Source organism: Crinia signifera, chromosome 5 (genome assembly GCF_055691185.1).
Source record: "Crinia signifera chromosome 5, ASM5569118v1, whole genome shotgun sequence".
NCBI classification, from domain to species: Eukaryota; Metazoa; Chordata; class Amphibia; order Anura; family Myobatrachidae; genus Crinia; species Crinia signifera.
Window position 1 is genome coordinate 155,106,814 of NC_139221.1, and position 22,668 is coordinate 155,129,481.

Sequence of the window (22,668 nt, forward strand, 5' to 3'; positions counted from 1 at the left end):
TATATATTCCCCTCCCTCCCTAACCCTCCCTGCCAACAGCCTAACCCTCCTCCTACAGTCTAGCCCTAGCGCTCCCCTCTAGTGAGTTACCCTAATAATAAGCATAATCATATGCTGGGTACACACTCCCTGATAATTCAGCTGTTCAATTGAATGGCTGATATATTGCTCATCCGTCGATCAATATGTATCAGCGATATATCTGTGAGCAATGTCATTCCCAGATATATTGAGTCAGCTGTGTAACTGTCGATGCCTGCTATATAAAGATAGAAACATTGAATTTGACAGCAAATAAGAACCACATTGCCCATCTTGTCTGCCCCTTTTTATCATTTAGGTATAATTTCAACCCTTTTGTTCCGGGTTGGGATCATTTGGTCTATTGCATTATGGTCGAAAGTCATTAGGTCGAATCCATTAGGTCGACATGCTAAAAGGTCGACATGATTCTAGGTCGACATGGGAAAAGGTCGACATGATTCTAGGTCGAAAGGTCATTAGTTCGACAGGTCATTAGTTCGACAAGGTCATTAGTTCGACATTGTCTATGTCGACATTCACAAGGTCGACATGGGGTTTTTCACTGTTTTTTACCTGAATGTCAACACAGTCGACATGGACACAGTTTAAAGTGCACTGCATCCCCTCGCATCGCTCGCTGCGCTCGCAATGCGTCGGGCACGGTGCCTCGCTACGCTCGGCACACTATTTTATTCTCCCACCACGCCCTAGTGGATGGTAGGGCATGAAATACCGCCTGTCGGCACATGTTGGCTCAAAAAACAGTGAAAAACTCCATGTCGACCTTGTGAATGTCGACATAGACAATGTCGAACTAATGACCTTGTCGAACTAATGACCTGTCGAACTAATGACCTTTCGAACTAGAATCATGTCGACCTTTTCCCATGTTGACCTAGAGTCATGTCGACCTTTTAGCATGTCGACCTAATGGATTCGACCTAATGACTGTCGACCATAATGCAGTAGACCAAATGACCGCATCCCTTTGTTCCTTAGGTATTTGTAAGAATATGAATATACCTAACTCAAGCATGTCTAAATTGCTCTACTATCTTAGTCTCTACCACTTCTGGTGGGAGGCTATGCAACTTGTACACTACCCTTTTTGTGTAGTGAAAGTCATATTTCCGCAGATTTCCCCTGTACCTTCCGCCTTCCAGTTTTAGTGCATGTCTTCGTGTTCTACTACTTCCCTTCATTGGACCTTGTTTAAACCCTTGATATATTTGAAAGTTTCTGTTATGTCCCCCCTTTCTCTTCTCCAAACTATACATATTGATATTTTTTTTAGTCTTTCCGGGTACGTTTTGTGATGTAGGACATGTACCATTTTAGTGCCCTTCTTTGTACCATCTCTAGAGTGCAGTATTTATATCATTTTGGAGATATGGACCTTTCCCTCCATAGAATGCATTCTATTTACTTCAACTGTGTGTATCCTATCTTGCAAGCGGGTTTTTTTCTATTTCACTGCTTTATAATCCAATCACACACTTTATTTAGCAGGCTGTGATGTGGGACAGTGTCAAATGCTGTACTTAAGTCTAGATATGCTATTATCTATGGCTCCCAGGGTGATTCTAATTGAATTGGTAACCTGCGCGTTCTCACGGGGGACTGAATTTTTCCAACTGTGCATGAGCATAGTCAATTATGCAAATGTGCAGCCACTGTGGGTAAGAGACCACGGAGAATAGATTATTCACCGGGCGCTCACACACAACAGTGTGGGTGGAGGCGTGGGGCAGGGGCGTAGCTAAGGGTTCATGGGCCCTGGTGCGAAAGGTCAGCTTGGGGCCCCCCTACATACAACAAAATTAAAATCTCGGTCTGTTTATATTTTAATACATCAAGTATATTATGTTAATAATAGAACTAACATTTAAACATAGGATAGTAGTTTATTTAATATATTAAAAGAACAAAGATGATAAAACTGGAGAGGCCCAGGTAAGCAGTTTCCTGGCTTTCAATCTTTTCAAAATGCAATCCTAGTGGGGAAGGACATTCTGCAGTGACATCGCAGCACTGCATGCAATGATAGTGGCAACAAGCAATTACTCCCATTAGAATGTCCAGTGCATGCATTGTTACCACTAACTAGTCTCTTCCAAGTTCCATGTGAGATCCCCATAACACTGTCTGTAACTAATGTGTTATCCTTCACAAAGGTGCAGGCAAGATAAAATGATAGTTTAAGGTGAAGCCTCCAACATTTATATGTATGCAATTGCCCACTCACTCTGTGTTCTGCTCACTGCTCCCCTCTCACTGTGTCCAGACTCCCGCCAGCCGCCGCAGGTGCTCCACAGTCCTTCTGCTCCACGGCGCTTTGTATACTCTGCAGAGTATGCGCCCGCGGAGGAGTGTGGGAGGTCCTCCTAATCCATGGCGCCTCAGCAGACATACGCCAACAGAGGAGTACGGGAGGGTATGTGCCAGAGCCGCGTGACGTCAGCGCGACGCACGCTGGCCGGGCCCGCAAAGCACCACTGGGAACGGGTGCTACTGTTCACTACCCTCATCCAGGACGGCCGGACAGTGGCGGGGGCTGGGCCCCCCTGGCTCAGGGGCCCGGTCGCAGGTGCGACCGCTGCGACCCCTGTAGCTACGCCACTGGTCATTCCCATGAAAATGCTGGTCGTTCTCATGGTAATTATCCGATGGTGCAGGGCCCGCTTCCCGCACAGAGCGCCAGCAGATCTGAGACACCACAGAGGTGTTTCAGATCTGCGAGCGCTGGAGAAACCGCTGACCATCGAATGATTACTCCCCACACCCTAGGCTGCAAATGGATGTTTATGCAAAACATCCATTTGCAGCCTTGCAGGGGATCGCAGCATACAAGGGGGACGGGCGGCTGTGCAGGGCGTGGGTGGCAGCTGGTGGACATGCAAGGCTGTGAAATTCGCAGCCTTGCAAGTCAACCAGTAACCTCCTTATTGTGCATCTACCTGCAGCTTTGGTATGCATTGAGGACTGAAGTCGGGAGTGCCTGGACAACTTAAAGTTGTGACTGTTGAATTTTCCCAGTAAGCTTAATAATATGGTTTTAAGTTTTGAATTTTTCTGTCAGTACTAACACATCATATAAATTGCTGTAAAAATTCCCCCCAAAAAACACACATTTGAAGTGCAGAGTTGGCCTCCCGAATCCTGCGGGAGCATCCCAGACAAGGGTGTAACTACCATAGGTGCAAGGGGTGCAGCTGCTATGGGGCCCAGAGCTGAAGGGAGCCCATCTTTGCTGTCTAACTAATATGTTTTACATACTTTTATTACCATCAGTTGTTAAATAGAAACTTTTGCTATGGGGGCCTACGAATATTTAGGTACGCCTCTGATCCCAGAAGTTCTGCATCAGGGTATCCTCAAGTAAAATGCAAGGGAAGTGGTTTGCTGCAGTCACGATGATGCTATCTAGGCATCACAGCAGTCCCTAATGTCGACTTTCATTATTCCCCTCTAAGTCTCTCTGTAGCAGAGAACACTGTGTAAGAGTGTCTGCTAATGCTCTTTGTTGCGAGCTACGGATGGACCTCCCAACCCCCCCCCCCCCCCCCAGAAAGTCCCCTGCATCCCTCCAGTCCCCAGCACACTTATAGAGCACCAGTGGGATAACTGTGGGGCACCCAATGACATTTCTTCGCTGAAACGTGTCATTGTAGCTCCACCTCCATTATACAATACCTGTTTTTAAGGTGCTGTATAGTGGGGTTGGGGCCACAATGATACGATCATGCAACAACGACCGATGACCAAGCCATCTCCTCTCCAGCAACACCCCCTAATGCTGATCATGATCCCATAGGTGGGGGCACAAACGTCAGTATGTATTGTTAAATTACATTTATCATCATTTTTATTTATGCTGAGTGAAAATAAAATAAATATAATTGCCAATAAATCTAATATTACAGACAGCAATGTTACTATAACTACTAGTTCTTGAAAAATGTAGCAATAAGCATGTAAGCACATATACGTCCATATATAGAACAAGACACTCCATTTGCGTGCAGCATGATATGCCACCACAACGCCCCCCCTTGGAAAATTTGGGTGTGGATTATTAGTTAGACCGTCAATAGGTCTACCCCCAAAAGGTCAACATGCAATAGGTCGACAGGGTCATAAGGTTGACATGTAAAGGGTAGATGTACATATTCAGCACCTCTCACAAACCTGCGCTAAGTACTTAGCACAGTGTTCTTCGCTTTTTCTTCTTTCTATTTGGGGACTAACTATCCCCTTTTTCTTACACTGCAGCTTGGCAGAACAACCCATATACCCTGCGCCCCCCACACCGGTGGATAACTTGTTATCCACTATCCTTTCCAATCCTCTCACAAACCTGCCATTTTCATCTCAAAATATTTCCAGAATTAGACTTTTTCTCACTCAGGATGCCACTAAGACCATTATCCACTCATTAATCATATCCAGGCTGGACTACTGCAATCTCCTCCTAACTGGTATCCCTGACAAATGCCTGTCTCAGCTCAGAGCGCCCCAGGCGGGAGGGTTGCCCTGGTGCTCAACTGCTCAATGGGGTTGGGGGGTGCGCAGTGTGGCTACCTGGCCGCCGGGGGGGGGTCCACAATGTGGTCGCCCGGCCGCCAGGGAGTGCACAATGTGGCTGGCCGACCGCCGGGGAGGTAATGTCTGCGATGTGGCCGCCGTGCTGCTGGGGAGGGGGGTGCGATGCTCACTTAACGAACACCTGTGAGCTCCTTCTTCCGGCTCTCCTGCCCCTCTGCTTCTCCGGCAGCTTTCCAGCTCACTACTTCCCTCTAGTGGCAAATGCCTAAACCTGCCTAGTGGTGGCGCTGGCCCTGTCTCCACTCCAATCTCTCCTCAATGCTGCAGCCCGGCTTATCTTCCTTACCAAACACACTACCTCCACCTCCACTCTTCTGCAAGCCCTTCATTGGCTTCCCTTCCCTTTTAGAATTCAATTCAAATTTCTCACACTCACTTATAAAGCCGTCACCCACTCCTCTCCCATTTACATCTCTGACCTTATATCACTTTGCACTCTATCTCGTCCCCTTCACTCGGCTAACACCCGTCGGCTCTCTTGCTGACTTATTTCCTCCTCCCACTCCTACCTCCAAGATTTTTCACGTGCTGCTTCCCTACTCTGGAATTCTCTACCTCTCCCCATAAGACTCTCCACTTCTACAAAGAACTTCAAACGGGCTCTTAAGACCCACTTCTTCACCAAACCCAGAAAACTGTCCTCCTAACCTTCTGTTCCTCGCCCTGACTACCCCTCCGGTGTCACCCCTGTCTGTCTGCCCCTCCTCTTTAGAATGTAAGCTCTCACGAGCAGGGACCTCTTACCTCATGTGCTTATCCTTTCTTAATTCAGCAGTCTTCGACTGAACCAAAGCATGCTGTTTGCTGCCACCTGGATACTTATGTTGCAGCAATCGGCTGATATACTGTACCTATAATCATTTACCCTGTATTTGTCCTGTATTGTCTTCAACTGTAATGCCCCTTTCCCACTGCAGGTCTAAAACGGTAAATTGACGATTTTTCAGCGCAATTTACCGTTTAAGGCTGCAGTGGGAAAGCGCCAGAGTTGAAATACCGGTTAAAGTTAACCGGTATTTCAACCAGTTTCAAAAGAGTCCTACACGGTAAAATACCGTTTTTGAGGCAGTGGGAATGTCTCTTAAACAGTATTTAACATCCCACACTACTTCCCCCTCCCCTGGTACCTATCCTGGAGGAGGGGGAAGTAGTGTGGGAGGAGGAAGCAGAGGAAGGTCCATTAGGAGATTGTCATTTCATCGGCGGGGGTCCCTGCCGCAAATGGGAAATAGCAGAGCCGCTCATTAAATATGCGGATATCTAATGAGCCGCTAATTAAATATGCATGTATTAAATGAGCGGCTCCGCTATTTCCCATTCATGGCAGGGACCTTCCTCCTCCTGAGCATGGACCTGCCTGGATCCCCAGTGCCCCCAGTGCCCCTGCTGTCTGCATCAGTGGGGGACCTGCCGACTCGCTGCCTACTGCACTGCCCCGGAGCAAGGTACCAGGGCAGGGGGGAGGGGGGTATGGGGGGAGCAAGGTATCAGGGCAGGGGGGAGGGGGGTATGGGGGAGCAAGGTACCAGGGCAGGGGGGAGGGGGGTACGGGGGAGCAAGGTACCAGGGCAGGGGGGGAGGGGAGTATGGGGGGAGAAAGGTACCAGGGAGGGGGGGGTACGGGGGAGCAAGGTACCAGGGCAGGGGGGGAGGGGGGTACGGGGGAGCAAGGTACCAGGGCAGGGGGGGCGGGGGGTACCAGGGAGGGGGGGAGCGAGGGTACCAGCTGGCAGGTAAGGGGGGAGGGGGGGCAGGACAGGTACAAGGGGACATAAGGGGATTAAAAACCTGCAATGGGAACGGTACTTAAACGGTAATCTGCTGCAGTGGGAATGCTAATACCGTTTTAAATACCGTTTAAAAATACCAGTACTTAAAACGGATCTGCAGTGGGAAAGCAGCATGAGTTATTGTTTTTTTTTGTTTTGTTTTGTTTATTTATACGGCGCCATAAGGGTTCTGCAGCGCCCAGTTACAAAGTACACATAATCAAAGGATAATAATAATAATAATAATAATAATAATAATAATAATAATAATAGATGGAGTTAAAATGTTGACATGAAAACAGTAGACACATGAAAAGGTCAACATTAGTTTTTGAAAAAAAAAATTGGTGTCAATGTCGACAACTATTGACATGGACCCACAATTAATATAACGCATACCTTGCATGGCTCCCTTCACTCACCATGCTTTGACCACTTTTATATACTCTGACATGTTTGTCAACATGGATGGTGAGGAAAGATCCAGCCAGTTAAAAAAATTCATGTTGACCTTATCATGTGTCTACCTTTTTCATACCGGCAGTCTGACCCTGAAGACATTTTGACTGTGTCGGCTTATTGTACGTCAACCTTTTGACACTGTCGACCTTTTGAGCGTGTCGATCATACTGCATATCGGCCTTTTAAGGTAGACCAATTTACTTTCTATCTAGACAATGTAGATCTATCATCCAGAACCAGGAAAATTCTATATCCAATTATAATCTCCTTGTTTACAAGTGTAGGCAAGAATGTTGTCACACACAACAGGCAGATCTTCACTCACTGGGATTCCTGGAAAGTCTTGTGAAGGAGTTAAAGAACAGCTGAGAAGTGTCAATTTAAATTGCAGGAAGTTTACCTGCTTAATCTTTCAGAGGACTGCAGAATCCTGTCCTGTACAGCTGCAAGTTAGGCACAGGTAAGGGAGCTATAATACATGTCTGCGGCAGTTAATCATACAACAGGAAATGGTTCTTAAACTGGGTACTCACCCAAAGATGTATCTGTCTGGTGGGAACAAAAATCTAGCAATGTATGGGAGCAAAAGACAATCAATCATTTGTTCCCAAATTCTGGAAAACAGACTTAAACAACTTCAGATAAATCTGTTAAATTAAACAGATTTAACCAGTTTGTGAGAATGACCATTCTATATTCTACAATGTTTGGGACCAAAGAGTCGATTATCATTTGCTAGCATATATTATCAGATTTTTTTAATTCCACCAGGCATATTGGACAGATCAATCATTAGGTGTGTACTCATCTTAAAAACGCAGTTTTATTTTATTGTAATCAAGAGTTTTAGAATCTTTACTTCTAATTTCTGATGAAAAGATAATACTTATGTCATACCCCCCATTCCAGAAGGGACACAATGCTCTGTTCCTGGACTTCCCTCTTAATGTATAACGGCCATCACCTGCTTTAAACAGGTTAATGGATAAGAAAGGTGTTTCACCACTGGTGATGGTAATCATAAATTAAGAGGGAAGTTCAGGAATAGAGTATTGTGTCCCTCCTGGAGAGGGTCATGTTTGGAAGTATGTTATTTGTGCACAGGGGCCCTAGAAAAGGGAGAAGGTGTTATTTATTTTTATTTATTTACAGTTTTTTATATAGCGCATACAAATTCCGCAGCGCTGTACAGAGCATAGTTATGAGCAAACACAAAACAAAATTACATTACAAGACAGTTTAGGACAAGTACATGGTTAATACAGATAGTTACATCAGGGGACAGGACACTGAAGCAATTATAAGGGTGGCAGTGGTTTATATATTCTAAGAAAGGCACATGAGGAGAGAGGGCCCTGCCCGTGAGAGCTTACATTCTAAAGGGGAGGCTTAGACAGACAGGTATAACACAGAAGGGGGAGAGGTGGGCATAAACAGGTTAGGATGAGAGATGGTCAGGTTTTATGCAGGAGGGTCGGAAGAGGTCAGCTTAGTGTTTGATATTTTAAGTCTAAAAAAGCAATGGGTCATCCAAGAGTAGACAGCAGAGAGACAGTTGGAGATATGAGTTAGGATGGAAGGAGAGCGATCAGGAAACGAGGGGTAGATTTTAGTATTTTCGGCATAGTGGAAGGAGAGCGATCAGGAAACGAGGGGTAGATTTTAGTATTTTCGGCATAGTGGAAGTCGAGTGAACAAATAAGTTCACCAAGAGAGGACATGTAGAGATAGAGAAGAGGGCCAAGAATAAAATAATCAGGGACACCTACTCTCAATGGAACAGCAAGAGAGGTAAAGTCATAAGAGGTACAGCTGGGCATTTTCAAAACTGAAAGTGCAAGTACAAGCATAAAGAGTGATATTCAAAAAGTTTTAGCAGATGGAGAAATGGTGATATCACAGCTGAATAGGCAGATTAAGCAGCCAGGAGTAGTATGATGTGAGAATGAAGTGAGCTCACTCAAAGCAGTCTCTTGGTTTTCTGGGTTGCTGGTGTCTTTCTGAGTCACTTTGATACGAAGATGTTAAAGTTGGTTGGCAGTTTCTGTCCAGTTTAAGTCCAAGCTTTAATCTATGTAACTGTTTTCGCCCTACTTAAAAATATTCCTACTTTAAAATATGACAAACTAACAATAGTCAGCTTGCAATGGTCAGCAAGGCTGTGGACAGCCTTGTGCTCACAATATGTACTAAAAGCTGTTTCTAAGTTAATTGATTGAGACCCCACCCAGCCAGAGCCCCTCTTCCACTAGCAATAAAACTAAGATAACAAATGGTAAGAGGTTACATACCATCCCAGCCACTAATAAATTCTCACTCACTTTCAAATCTTATAAAAATATTTGCACAATTACCTAAATATAGCAGTTTGCAAGCAGATACTACAATACTGGTGTAACAGATGATATGAGTTACCTAAATATAGCAGTTTGCAAGCAGATACTACAATACTGGTGTAACAGATGATATGAGTTACCTAAATATAGCAGTTTGCAAGCAGATACTACAATACTGGTGTAACAGATGATATGAGTTACCTAAATATAGCAGTTTGCAAGCAGATACTACAATACTGGTGTAACAGATGATATGAGTTACCTAAATATAGCAGTTTGCAAGCAGATACTACAATACTGGTGTAACAGATGATATGAGTTACCTAAATATAGCAGTTTGCAAGCAGATATTACAATACTGGTGTAACAGATGATATGAGTTATGATATGATGATATGATATGAGGTGTTGCCAATATAGATGCCTCAACTGTAACAATTGTATTATTTTTATAGATTATTACAAGAAACCCCTATTTAAACAGTGCTATTTACCTGCAAACATAACTTAATTCACAGGTTTCTGCTTAAAATATCAAGCATGTCTGATGACGAATTCTTGTTCCTAAATGTAAGAAGGTCTTCAAGAAGAAACCACCTTGTAATGAAAGCCAGCACACCCTTAATGCCACTCCTCTACATGAGTAACTTGCCAACAGTAAATGAATGGGAAGAAGATACTTATTTAGCAAACCAGGAAATAACAACGGATAATGAAATATATCCTGAAGATGTGACAGGTGTGACAACTAGTTCACTCATTAATAACGCACAAATTGTTAGCTTCTCAAGACAACTATCCCCACTTCTAGCAACAGAAGATTCCATAGAAGACCAAAGTCTCAATGAGAAAGATTCAACTAAAGAAGACATGTCTAATGCAATAATAGAAACAGATTTAACAAGAGAAGACATGCCTAATGCAATAACAGAACCAGAAACTATCATGGAAATCTCCCCCAAAAAATGTAGTTTCAAGGTTCTCAGAAAACAGCGTAGCACAAAAAGGCAAAGAAAGCTGCTTATAGTAAGTACAGCATTGCAAAAATGTATAAATGTATGGGAAGCGGTCAACTATTAGAATGAACTTAGGTCTACAGTCATTAGGTCGACCCCACTAGGTCGACTGGCAGGAAGGTCGACCTGACTTAAGGTCGACATGGGCCAAGGTCGACATGACTTAAGGTCGAATTTGCATAAAGGTCGACATGAGGAAGGTCGACTGGTCATAAGGTCGACATGGGTTTTTCTCTGTTTTTTGAGCCGACATGTGCCGACAGGCGGTATTTCATGCCCTACCATCCACTAGGGCGTGGAGGAGGTTATTAAAGCTGTGGCGAGCGAAGCGAGCCACCGTGCCCGAAGCATTGCGAGCGAAGCGAGCGATGCGAGGGTCCGATTCTCATTGCCAACTGTGTCCATGTCGACTGTGTCGACATTCGGGTAAAAAAACAGTGAAAAACCCATGTCGACCTTATGACCAGTCGACCTTCCTCATGTCGACCTTTATGCAAATTCCACCTTAAGTCATGTCGACCTTGGCCCATGTCGACCTTAAGTCAGGTCGACCTTCCTGCCAGTCGACCTAGTGGGGTCGACCTAATGACTGTAGACCTAAGTGTGGTCTGACAGATGTACCGATTCCAAATGTATATGAGCTGTAATTGTAGGTGTCTTAGGGAACCTACAATATTAAATATATAATAATGTATAACGTCCAGCCTCTGACCGAAAGGATGGATGTGATACATAATGCTAACAGGGACAATATGTTTACATTGCCAGAATGTCAATTTAGCGTGTTTTTGGTGTTTCACCCCAAACCTTAGCTGAACCCCAAACCTAGCCCTAACATGGATATATAAAACAGTTGAGAGCTATTTTATTTAACTTGTAACTAAAGGTGCCCATACACTTGTAGTTGCAAATGAATCCTCGGATCCCCCGACCAGCCTACACGCCATTCCACCAACCGGTCAGCAGGGATCCTTTGGGGGATCGGGGAAATCAATCATGTAAAAAAAGTCCTGATTCTACAATCCGGCAGACTTTTGTACCATGGATTTTACAATCACCTTCTCAGTTCTTTGAATTGTTGGGCAGTACGGATGGTGAATTGCACAAGTCTTCAACCTGTGGCCTTCCAGATGTTGTGGAACTACATGTCCCAGCATGCCCTGACAGTTTTGGCATGCTCTTATAGGAAATAATGTGGCAATGCATGTTAGAACATGTAGTTTCACAACATCTGGAGGGCCACAGGTTGAAGACCCATGGTGTAATGGGTAGCATTACTGCCTCACAGCACTGAGGTCATGGGTTAGATCCCCACCATGGCTCTAACTGTGCACAGTTTGTATATTCTCCCCGTACTTGCGTGGGTTTCCTCCGGGTACTCCGGTTTCCTCCCAAAATCCAAAAATATACTGGCAGGCTTATTGGCTCTTAACAAATGAACCCTAGAATGTTTGCATGTGCATGTGGTAGGGAATATAGAGTGTAAGCTCCACTGGGGCAGGGACTGATGTGAATGTTTAACTATACTCTGTAAAGCGCTGCGGAATATGTATGCGATATAGAGTATAAGAAACTGTAAATAAATAATTGTTGATAATATTCAGTGAGGTTGTTTTCTATCTTCAATTATACAGTAAGTCTAATAAGATCCTGGAAACAAATATTTTGTTAAATGTTTAATAGAATTCACTTTTGATATGTTCAAATGTAGAGTTTTTTGGGATTCTCAGACCATGTGGTATCGTTCATGTTCCAGGTATTTCCCTCTCCCTCGTTGAGGTAAAGAGTAGCCAGGGCCAGATTAAGGGCCTAGTTCTAGTAGGCCTGGTCCTAAAAATGTCTAAGGGACACTTCTGAGAAGTGGAGGAGGTGAGGCCAATGGCATGTTGAACCCAAAACGCTACTAGCCTCAATGTCTCCCTAAATGTATAAAAGTCCAAACATTTCATGTGTAAAATAGAAATGCAATTTTAATACATATGATTTATGGCTATGTGGCGTCTGTCTGGTTGTCATCATCATCACCATGCTGTCATGATGGTGGGCCTATTTTTTTGTGGAGGCCTGGAGCTGCAGCTCCGTCCACCACATTGTTAATCTGGCCCTGCCCATACCCACCCTCCCCCATTTCTGCGTCACTGGTTGCAGGTCTTTCAGGGGTTAATTACAACTGAAATCCCAAGGGGGTATCCTATTAGCATTGGTAATTTACAGCTGCTAATAGCTTTGCTGGGGGCTATCCAATTAGAGAGTATTTTTAAAAGGTGCACTGATGTCCCCCAGTATATAGGGGACACATGCCCGGAGACAGGGGGGGTTAAGTGGGACAAGTGAGATGGGCCCCAGTGATTTGAAGGGTCCCAGAGCTTTGCCTGGCCTTGGCCTGCCTTTATTTGCTTAGAGTTAGTTACTGTGTCACCCCCCCCCCCCCCCCCCCCCCCGTGGCCCGGTCGTCTACCCGTCTGTTTGTGGCCGCTCGGCGATGAGTCTCATTCTGTTTGTGTGTGTGTGTGCTGCTATTGCGGCTCTCCTGTGCGTATGTGCAAAGCAGTGGGAGGGAGGGGGGGCAGAAATGTCAGTGTACAGGGTCCCAAGATTTCTGCTGCCAGCCCTGAGGGGACATTTATTAAATTGACAAGTATATGTTTAGAGTGATATTTAAATGTAGTTTTCCAGTGACCTTCTACATAATACTGTGTAGTAATGAGTTACCGATGGTGCTGCCAGGAGTAATGGAGTATGGAGAGAACAGACAACTCTTTTTGTTGGGGAACTCTTACAAACATAACTTTTTTGTGTGTGTGTGTTTTGGTTAGAAATGATCTTTAACTCACTAAGCTGAAACAACACATAAAACACGCAGAGTATTTCAAGTCCAAGTACTAACCAAGCCCAACACTGTGACTTCCAAAATCAGAGGGTATGGGCATTACCAGTGAAGGGTTAGTGAGACTGTCCTATAATGCATATAAAAACCGGTAGTGCAAAGTAATATAGTGCTTCTACTTTAAGGGCGGTATTCAATGAGGCTGATTCGCCAGGTTTTTATGGCGATTTTGTGCTGTAAGGCGAATTTCTGACTAAACGGTGAATCACCCTATTCAATGACCAGATGGCGAATACATTTCAAGGTTTTTTTCGCCATGATTCACTGAGTAGCAATCACTATCTTTTTATGGTGAAGTGGAAGGTGAACTTTTAAAATAAAGTGTTTTGTTTTTTACAATTGGTGTAAAAAAATCTGGAATTTTATTCTGAGGAGGGGCATGCTATTTTTATTCATGTGCTGTAAGCACATGAATATATATTTAATAAAAAAAAAATATTATTATTATTATTTTTTTTTTTACACAGAGCAGCCAGCAGGGGGCCAGAGCCGAGCCGCTCATTAGATATTCATATATTCACTTCACCCGATCATTACATATTCATGATCGGGTGTAGTGAATATACGCGGTCCCCTGCTGGCACCCCCGGGGGGCAGCCTGTGCTGCCTGGCACCCGGGGAGCCAACCCCCCCCCCCCCCCCCCCCCACAAACGTTCTGGGGCAGGCAGGGAGACTTCCATCTCCCTGCCTGCAACCGTCCTCAGGCTCCCTGCGGCATTCGCCGCAGGAGCTCAAATTCGCCGGTCAGGGGCAGTGAGCCCCTGACTCATTGAATACCGGAGCCGGAGAGGCTCCGGAACGCAGCGAGCAGTGGAGAATGTGCAGCGAATCCTAAACAGGATTCGCTGCACGTCGCCGGTATTCACATTGAATACCGCCCTTAGTATTTTTAAAACCGTAGGGCCTGTAACCAATGAGGCTGGAATGGAAGATAAGTAAGTATCTGGGGGGATATTCAGGCCTGATCGCAAAGCACATTTTGTCGCAAATGTAACCTGTGCAGAGAGAGTTTCATTTGGGTGAGTTATTTTGTTTCTGTGCAGGGTTAATACTGGCTGCTTTATTTTTACACTGCAAATTAGATTTCAGTTTAAACACCACCCAAATGTAACTCTATTTGCACATGTTATTTTTGCGCCCCCCCCCCCCCCTTTCCTGCAATGCACATGGTTTTGGCCATTTAAAAAAAAAAAAATGTGCATTGCAAACAGGTCTGAATAACCCCTCTAGTGCTTTAGCCTGATGTATTGCTGGAATGGATCAGCTGGTGATGCAGAAGTGAAGATTAAAGTCACATTGTTGGAAGCCAATTAACCTACCAGTATATTTTTGGAATGTGGGAAGAAACCGGAGTACCAGGAGTAAACCCACCCAAGCACAGGGAGAATATACAAACTCTGCACAATTAGAGCCATGGTGGAGATCGAACCCATGACCTCAGCACCAGGGGCTGGCTGGCAACTTCTAGCCTGGGGGGAAAGTCCGGAGCACTGGCCCATAAGTAACAGCGCATCATTAAATGGATGTTGTTGTTTAATATCACAGGCTGCGCTCCCTGCATAATAATAGGAAAACACCATAGGCTGCTCCCCCTGTATTAAAAAAAACAGGACACCACAGGCTGCTCCCCCTGCAGGACACCACAGGCTGCTCCCCCTGCATATTAATAGGAAAACACCATAGGCTGCTCCCCCTGCAGGACACCACAGGCTGCTACCCCTGCATAATAACAGAAGGACACAACAGGCTACTCCCAGCCCTCTTGCAAGATTAAAAGGAGGACACCACAGGAAACATCAGAAATATTACCTGCTTGCGACTCCCCACTTCTCTGTCCTGCTTCTGCTTACATGGAACCGTGCCCCCCGGCCCAGCCTGCCCCTGCTCAGCGTTGTGAGGCAGTAATGCTAACCATTATACCATCCTTGCTGCCCTTAATTCTGGATTCCTACAAGTGTTTCACCAAAGCCTGGCTTTCTCAAGGTAGGGACTATCTCACTAAAGCTGTGTACACACGGGCAAAAATAGCTGGCAATATGGTCGCTATATAAAAAATCCTTTATTGATTGTACAGTATATACTTTTTGTACCATAACAATTAATTATACATTTTACTAATAAACGCCATATATTGTTTTTGACAATTAACCAATTGATCCAGTTTTTTTGCGCTCCATATCTGGTCGCTGATGAAAACGGGACACTGAGCGATATATCGCCAAGTGATATTTTGCTCGGCGATATATCGCCCTGTGTGTACGCACCTTTACACTTCGCTACTTTAGGATAAAAGTTCAGACAATAGATACATACCAATCTATCATCAGAGCTCTTTCTGCTTGCTACAATATAAAGAACACTACACCTGGATGGCATAATATGAGTATGGATCAGTAATCATTATGTTTAATCTATGACCTCATAGAAATATAACCATTCGTTTTTTGTTTGTTTTTTAACTAAGTTGCTTTATTGCTATACATACAGCTATATTGATCTACTATGCACTTCTCTGTACTCTTTGGCATGGAAAGGAAACCATATACCTACAGCCATACCACACTGGTGGTAATTCCCAAACCCATCTGATTTTTGGAAGCCAAGCAATGTTGGGCTTGGTTAGTACTTGGTAGAGAGACCACCAAGGAATATCAAGTACTGTAGGTGGGATCATTTACCGAAAGCAAAGATAGTACCTTTTTTTTAGGTATCTATTATTTCAAAACTTAAACACTCTTATTGAGAGTAAGTTGAATATCGTGAACAATAACAAATTAAGATAAAAGATACATATCTTCTGCAGTATAATTGATCAGGGATGATAGAATGAAGTGATATGCCATGAAATACTTACTTTGCATGTTTCATGGAGCTATCCAATTAGCCCACATGCAGCGCTCTCCTCTAATGCCTGAAGGATAATGAAAAGGGGTCATGGAGTGGATGTACATATGTGCTAGGAAAAATTTGTGAAGGTATAAAGAATTTGAGCAGTTGGGGGAGGGTTATGGTGTCCTAGTTTGTGTCAAGAGTCTGTAGCATCCAGCATGAGAGGAAGAGGAGTAAAGCGGGAGACAATAGGGCAGAGAGTGGTGTTGGTTCATGGAGTGGATTAATTATCCATCCTTAAGTACTAATGGATACATAAAATAACTTTGGTAAAGTCTACTGTACTCAAGTAAGGCTATCCTTAAAACATTGACTGTGGAGTGCATTGGTAACTATGGTTGGGAAATCTTGCAGGGCCGGATTTAGGGGTCAGGCCGCCCCTAGGCACAATATTTTTGGCTGCCCCCTGAACCCGGATGGAGGATCGCAATGTCCCAGTTCCCGGGTCTCAGATCCTGAGCGAGCCTGCTCTGCCTGTTTACAGCCTGCGGGGAGGTCCGGCCGTGTAGTGCCGGATTGCAAGCCAATTCGAGCTTACAGCCATTCAGGAGCCGCTGCTGATTGGCTGCAAGCTCCAATTTATAGTTTCACCATATAATATATAATTACACTGACATAATTAAAATGTTAAAAATGTCACAAATTTCTCTTGGGCAGGATGTACCAAGCATGGTACACCTGCCACCCACTGCGCTGATACTAATTGCATACAGTATGTGCTAACATATGCGATTAGTAAAGCAAAAGTCAGCTATCCCTATAAGAGCTGCCCTCTGCAATGCACTCCAGAGGAAGCCCAGAGGAGGCCCGGTGGGGGTGACACCATGAGTCACTATACCGGGCTACACCAACCCTAATGTCGCCTCTGTACGTCGGTATTCTCAGCAATTCTAGAGTTGCCATCATTCCCCCAGTCCCTCTCTTCTATGAATCAATGTTGTACACCAGCATATATTCCCAGCGTGTGTCAGGGGCCTCGAAAGGTGCTAAACCACTTATCAATAAATAGCTTATATACTGTACTGTTGTCTACAGTTTAAGTAGCCAGAAAAAGAATGGAGCAAAAGATGTTACAAAACATTATGTAGCTGTCCTTCTAGAAACACTGAACACCGTGATCCAACACATGCATGAAGTAGATAAAACTGTAAAAATAGTTTGTAAATTACAACATTAATAGCTTTATTTTTAAAGGGAAGCCACAATTTAGACATAAATTCAGTCAAATTGTGACCACTGATGAAAATATAACTGTTGACTGCCATCTGGTGGCCAAATCTGAATTTATACAAGAATTCAAAATGTTAAAATAACCATAGAATAGGTTAACCAAGAGTTTGAAAACTCTGTCATTACATTCCAGGTTTTAAGGATATCCATACTAGAGGCCAGATCAGTGCCATATTGTCAAATAGGCCCCATACCATCATTTCAAATATTGATTAATATTGAAAGAAAATTACAATCAAGCTTTCTTAAATTGTATAAAAATATGGAAAAAATAAAATCAAAGAAACAAAATCTTTACAATGGTAATATAAGAGAGAATATTGTATTAATATATTGTACTTATTACCAATTTAACATGTATAACTAATATACATCATATATATACCCCTTTTACACCGCCGCAAAAACCCAGGTTTTTCCCTTGTGGACCTGGGTCAGCGGCGGTTTAAAAGGGGTTAATCAGTGTCCCTTTACACAGGATTTCAACCCAGGTCCTGACCAGGGTAGAGGTTAGTGTAAACGGGTATGCCAGGTCATCCGACCCGGCTCCCATTTACAGGAATGGTGCAGGGACCATAGGTTGTACACACCAGCCTCCACTGCTGTCTGCTGTACTACTACTTATATTAAAAGGTCATTTGCAAAAGTGGTCTTGAAATTTTTACAGCCAGGTGCCCTTCATAGGGTTTACTTCGGCACTGGTCCAGATGGTTTCATCAAATTGAAGAAGGTACAAATTAAGTCACCTGTGCTCAATCATGATATCCTTAAAACCTGGACAATAATGATCGAGTTTGAGTTAACCAAAAGGGACCTTGCCCTAAGGATGTTAGTACCTCACAATGGTCCTAATTCTGGTTGACTCGCAAAGAAGCTGTATTCCAGTGTTTTCCTGGACGCACCCAGCACTTTCATGGGTACGCCAAGGAAAATCATGCTAACACCTGCCTGCACCACCCCACCCAGCCGTACTGTCCACAGGATTTGCATATCCCAGACTAGGGTCCTGGTTGGGCCTACTCAAAGTGGCTCATTCCTGCTGCTTTATGGTGATCTTACTGGCTGGTAGATTCAGAGGAACTTGTACTAAGCCGTGATTGGAGAAGCTCAGCACATGATCCTGTAACCAGTGTAGGGTTGGGTTACACCACTTGTTTAACTTTAATCCAGGCACCATCAAATAGAGGAACTCCTGCTGGAGTCTCCACAAATTGGTGGTTATAGGGGATATAGGCAAAATGGAAACATATGTTTACAGTTTGTGCCCAAGTCTGTCTGACTGCGTGTAATCCTTCCTTTATTTGTGAGCAATACTATATTTCTGGAAAAATAGGTCCAGGAACTCCGGGTCTGAGGGTGGGTCAATGAAATAAAAAAAATAATTTTATATATAATGAGAGAGAGAGAGAGAGAAAGAGAGATAGTATTTAGAATGAAAGGCACTCACAGGAGACTTTAAAATAAAACTTACTTATGGAAAGTACATTTTGGCCCAGGACAGGTTCAGGAACCGGGTTCCTGATGATGTCATATTTGATAAGAGGTCTAGGAACTGAGTTACTGCTGATAAATAGCACGGTTTGTGAGTCTCTAAAGGCCCCCATACACTAGCCGATTTTGGTCAGATTTCAGCCAGATCAGTCGGATCTGGCCGAAATCGGACCAAAATCGGCTAGTTTTGATGTCCCCTCAGATCCGATGCGCGGTCCCGTGCGCATCGGATCTGCGTCGGGTGGTCGGACCTGCTGCACGTCCGACCACCCGACTTGGGACCTAGTGGGGCGGCGCGGCGGTGGAGGGAGCAGGGGGGGCTGGGGACGCTGCTGGGGACAGCGTCTGTGCGGCGAGAAGGTAGAGGGAGCAGGGGGGGCTGGAGACGCTGCGGGGGACACAGGCTGCATAGAGCCGTGCAGGGGGAGCCGGCCGGGAGCTGTCAGTAATGAATAAAAAAAAAAAGCCCATACAATGAATGGGCAGCCTGTGATTGGCTGCTGAGCGCTCTCTCAGCCAATTGCTGACTGGCTGAGAGAGCGCTCAGCCAATCACAGGCCGCCCATTCATTGTATGGGCTTTTTTTTTTTATTCATTACTGACAGCTCCCGGCCGGCTCCCCCTGCCCGGCTCTATGCAGCCTGTGTCCCCCGCAGCGTCTCCAGCCCCCCCTGCTCCCTCTACCTTCTCGCCGCACAGACGCTGTCCCCCGCAGCGTCCCCAGCAGCGGGGGACACAGACGTGTCCCCCGCAGCGTCTCCAGCCCCCCCTGCTCCCTCTACCTTCTCGCCGCACAGACGTGTCCCCCGCAGCGTCCCCAGCCACCCTGCTCCCACCAGCTCCCACCTCTTAGCCCCCCCCCCCCCTGCTCCCCGGGTTTTACATGTGATAAATCGAGACGATTTATCACATGTAAAAAATGGCACATCAAGTGCCATTCTAATCAAGCTCCCCGGGGAGCAGCCGGGGAAGCTCAGGGGGAAGTTGACAAGTCGCCCTAGTGTATGGGGGCCTTAAATGTGATCCTCCCTGTATACTGTATCATTGACATGCAGTCAAGGAAGACAGAACACAAAGAAGATATGCATAACTTCTAAATGAAATAATCTTTGTATTATTGTAATTATTTTTATAGTTACAACTCCCCAAATGTGCAGACTTGCGCTGGTATTACAGGGGCCCTCAGCAAGAGGCTAGATGTCAGGCAGCTGTGAGCTCAGCCTTTCCTTTGTGAAAGTCAGAAACTGCCTGAAGCTGGGGGTGGGGCCATAATAATGCATATCTGCCTCAATGAAGGAAGCATTGCTTGAAGCAGTATCGATCTTGTATTAAGTTAATGGGCAAGATTCTCTAAGCTTCAAAGTGATAAAATGGAGAGTGATAAACAGCCAGCCAATCAGCTCCTACCTGCCAGGTCACAGACTGTGTTTGAAAAATGTCAGACAGGAGCTGATTGGCTGGCTGTTTATCACTTTCCATTTGATCACTTTTGAAGCTTAGAGAATCTGGCCCATAGTATTGCTAAAGGAGTAAAATATTGAGATACATTGGGCAGCCAATACTTATCCTGTCACACATTCCAATTTTACATTCAGTGGTACATCAGTACTATCCTGATCACATGAAATAAAAATTATAGAAGGTGTACACGACATTGGGGCCTCACTTTGTGAGGATAGGAATATCCTTTTTAGTTCACCTGTCCATGTCTTTACCTTGTATGTTTTGTGTCTTTTCTTTTGCTACATTTTAATTAGTCATTGAATAAAAGTTACATTTTTTATGTTTTTCTCTTTCCTTTGGGTGCACCATACAGAGACATTTCTTTCTGTATCCTCTTTTTGTGTATCTAACCAATGTCCCGTGGTAGCACACCCCTCCAGAGGTACAAATACCAAGCATTATTAATTACTAGAGGGGGCCGCAGCCTTATATATAATCCCTAACTTCACCGTGCGACTGGCTTGTGCATTTCAGTTTTTCTAAAATGGAGTGGCTCTGACCTGCATACGTGCGTTCATCCCAGCAACTCACCAATGGCACATCTGAGTAAAGACAGAATATATACTGTATTGCAGCTAATTGTGATGATAAGGAATTTTTATTTTCAGGAGCTGGCTGCAAATAATTATGAATGAAGCGTTGGGGTGTTGTGTTTTTTTTTTTTATCATAGTTTGTAGAGAAATGACAGTAGATTAATTGGTACATTATCCCTCACAATTTTATATCTTAGTGCATATCCTTGAAACAACTACTACTCTCCTCTCTTTCAGACACAACAGCAGAGCTGTAGTTCACTATATAAACACTTTGATCTGTTATCTCACATTCTGAAACTCTTCAGCTAGAAAGGGCTGAAAATGGGGTTTTGTGTAAATTTTAACCTGTTCACATTAACACAATAATGTTGCTTTTGGGACAGGTATGTCCTAATGGGCTAATGCAAAACTATGCTAATGCTGCAGTCGATGGGATGTCTATAGAGATGCCCACCGCCAGGAGGTGCGCACAAAGATGGACATCAAGCAAATATCAGTGCACTATTGGGCTTCTTTGCCAACCTACTTTAGGTGAAGAAGACATTGTGACAAACTGCCATTTTTGCCACATGACCCATCCCTTTGCTTCTCCAAACTAAGTCCAGCACATATTGTAGGGAAAAACATTTATGGGAGAAATTATCCCTGTTTTTTCATACAGTATGCCTCCTGATTGACAATATGTTCCTCATTTTTAACTCCCTACTTTACTGTTGCCAGCCTAGCCTTGAGTATTTTGTAGGGCCATTTTATAACTATTACGGCAAGGAATGAGACTACTATATATACTGTATTTCTCTTTGTACATTTAAAAGCAGGAAAAAAAATCCCTGTTCCCAGCCACCATTTTACCACCTGCTGCCTCAGATGCATTGTCCAAGCAGATTTAATGGCCATCTTCCAGTCCTCCATATTAATATGTAATTTAAAACACAGGGCTTCCTTTGTGCCAAGGCTTTAGTACATTAGCTTGATAAATTTGTTCTCTCTCTCCTTTTTTTTTTCTTTTAGAAAGAAAGAGTGAACCAATGGGTAATAAACCAACTTCAGAATCTTGAAGAAGCAACCAAACATAATCTAGTTATCAAATGAATTGGACTATTTTGCATTGCTTGTTTATAGCTAAATATACTTCAACAAACAGAAATGTTTAATAAGGCATTTTAGCTATATTGTAGTAGTGAATGCACATTATATATTTTGTAATTAAATTTTTCCTATATGGCTCATATTGAGAAAAGTGTATATAATCCACTATATATAATTTTCAAAGTATTAATATGGAATAAACTATGAATGAAAAAGAGCTATGCTTTGTTCTATTTTCTTATACAAAGGTACATTAAAACTACCAACCGCTACAAGTATGAACAAGGATTTACTGTAGTGTACATAGCACAGTCAGGACAAAATGGTGCACTACATTTAACAAATTACTGTATAAACCACTGAGCATTTTCAGTAAAATTTGTAATACAGTACAGCTGATCTTGTGGAAGATTTAAGGCAATACTTCACAACTCCGTTTGCTTCATTGTGTGTATTTTAAAGACCTCAATAATACCCCTTTTGGACTACAAAGCTGGGTCACCCCTGGGAATTTGAACATGTATCCAACTCAGGTGACCCGACTGAGACCCCTTTTTGACTGGCGGCTGGATCCTGATTGTTGTCTGGTGTCTGGTCAATTAACTATTTCACACAGGTACAGTGCAGGTGCTCAAAGTGCCGGCTCTTCCTATGCAGGTCTTATTGACCCGGGTGCCCGATTCACACTGCACTGCAATCCAGGTGGAACCAGTGTTTAAACCTTTTCACTACCCAGGTTACTTCAACTGTACAACTTACCTGTACTCAAGCATGTACACAAGTATACTTTTAAACCTGAACTATATGGAAACACTGGACCAATTTTAGA

At 44.0% G+C, this 22,668-nt stretch overlaps 1 protein-coding gene across 1 annotated transcript; it reads left to right on the forward strand.

Moving 5' to 3' along the window:
- The first annotated feature begins 7,174 nt into the window (after window positions 1–7,174).
- LOC146079576 (uncharacterized) lies at window positions 7,175–22,056 on the forward strand. The gene is made up of 3 exons (XM_083186296.1): window positions 7,175–7,320; window positions 9,715–10,222; window positions 21,762–22,056. The coding sequence occupies exons 2-3, from the start codon at window positions 9,737–9,739 to the stop codon at window positions 21,840–21,842; spliced, it is 567 nt and encodes a 188-aa protein (XP_083042422.1). The 5' UTR covers window positions 7,175–7,320; window positions 9,715–9,736; the 3' UTR covers window positions 21,843–22,056.
- The last annotated feature ends 612 nt before the right edge of the window (window positions 22,057–22,668 follow it).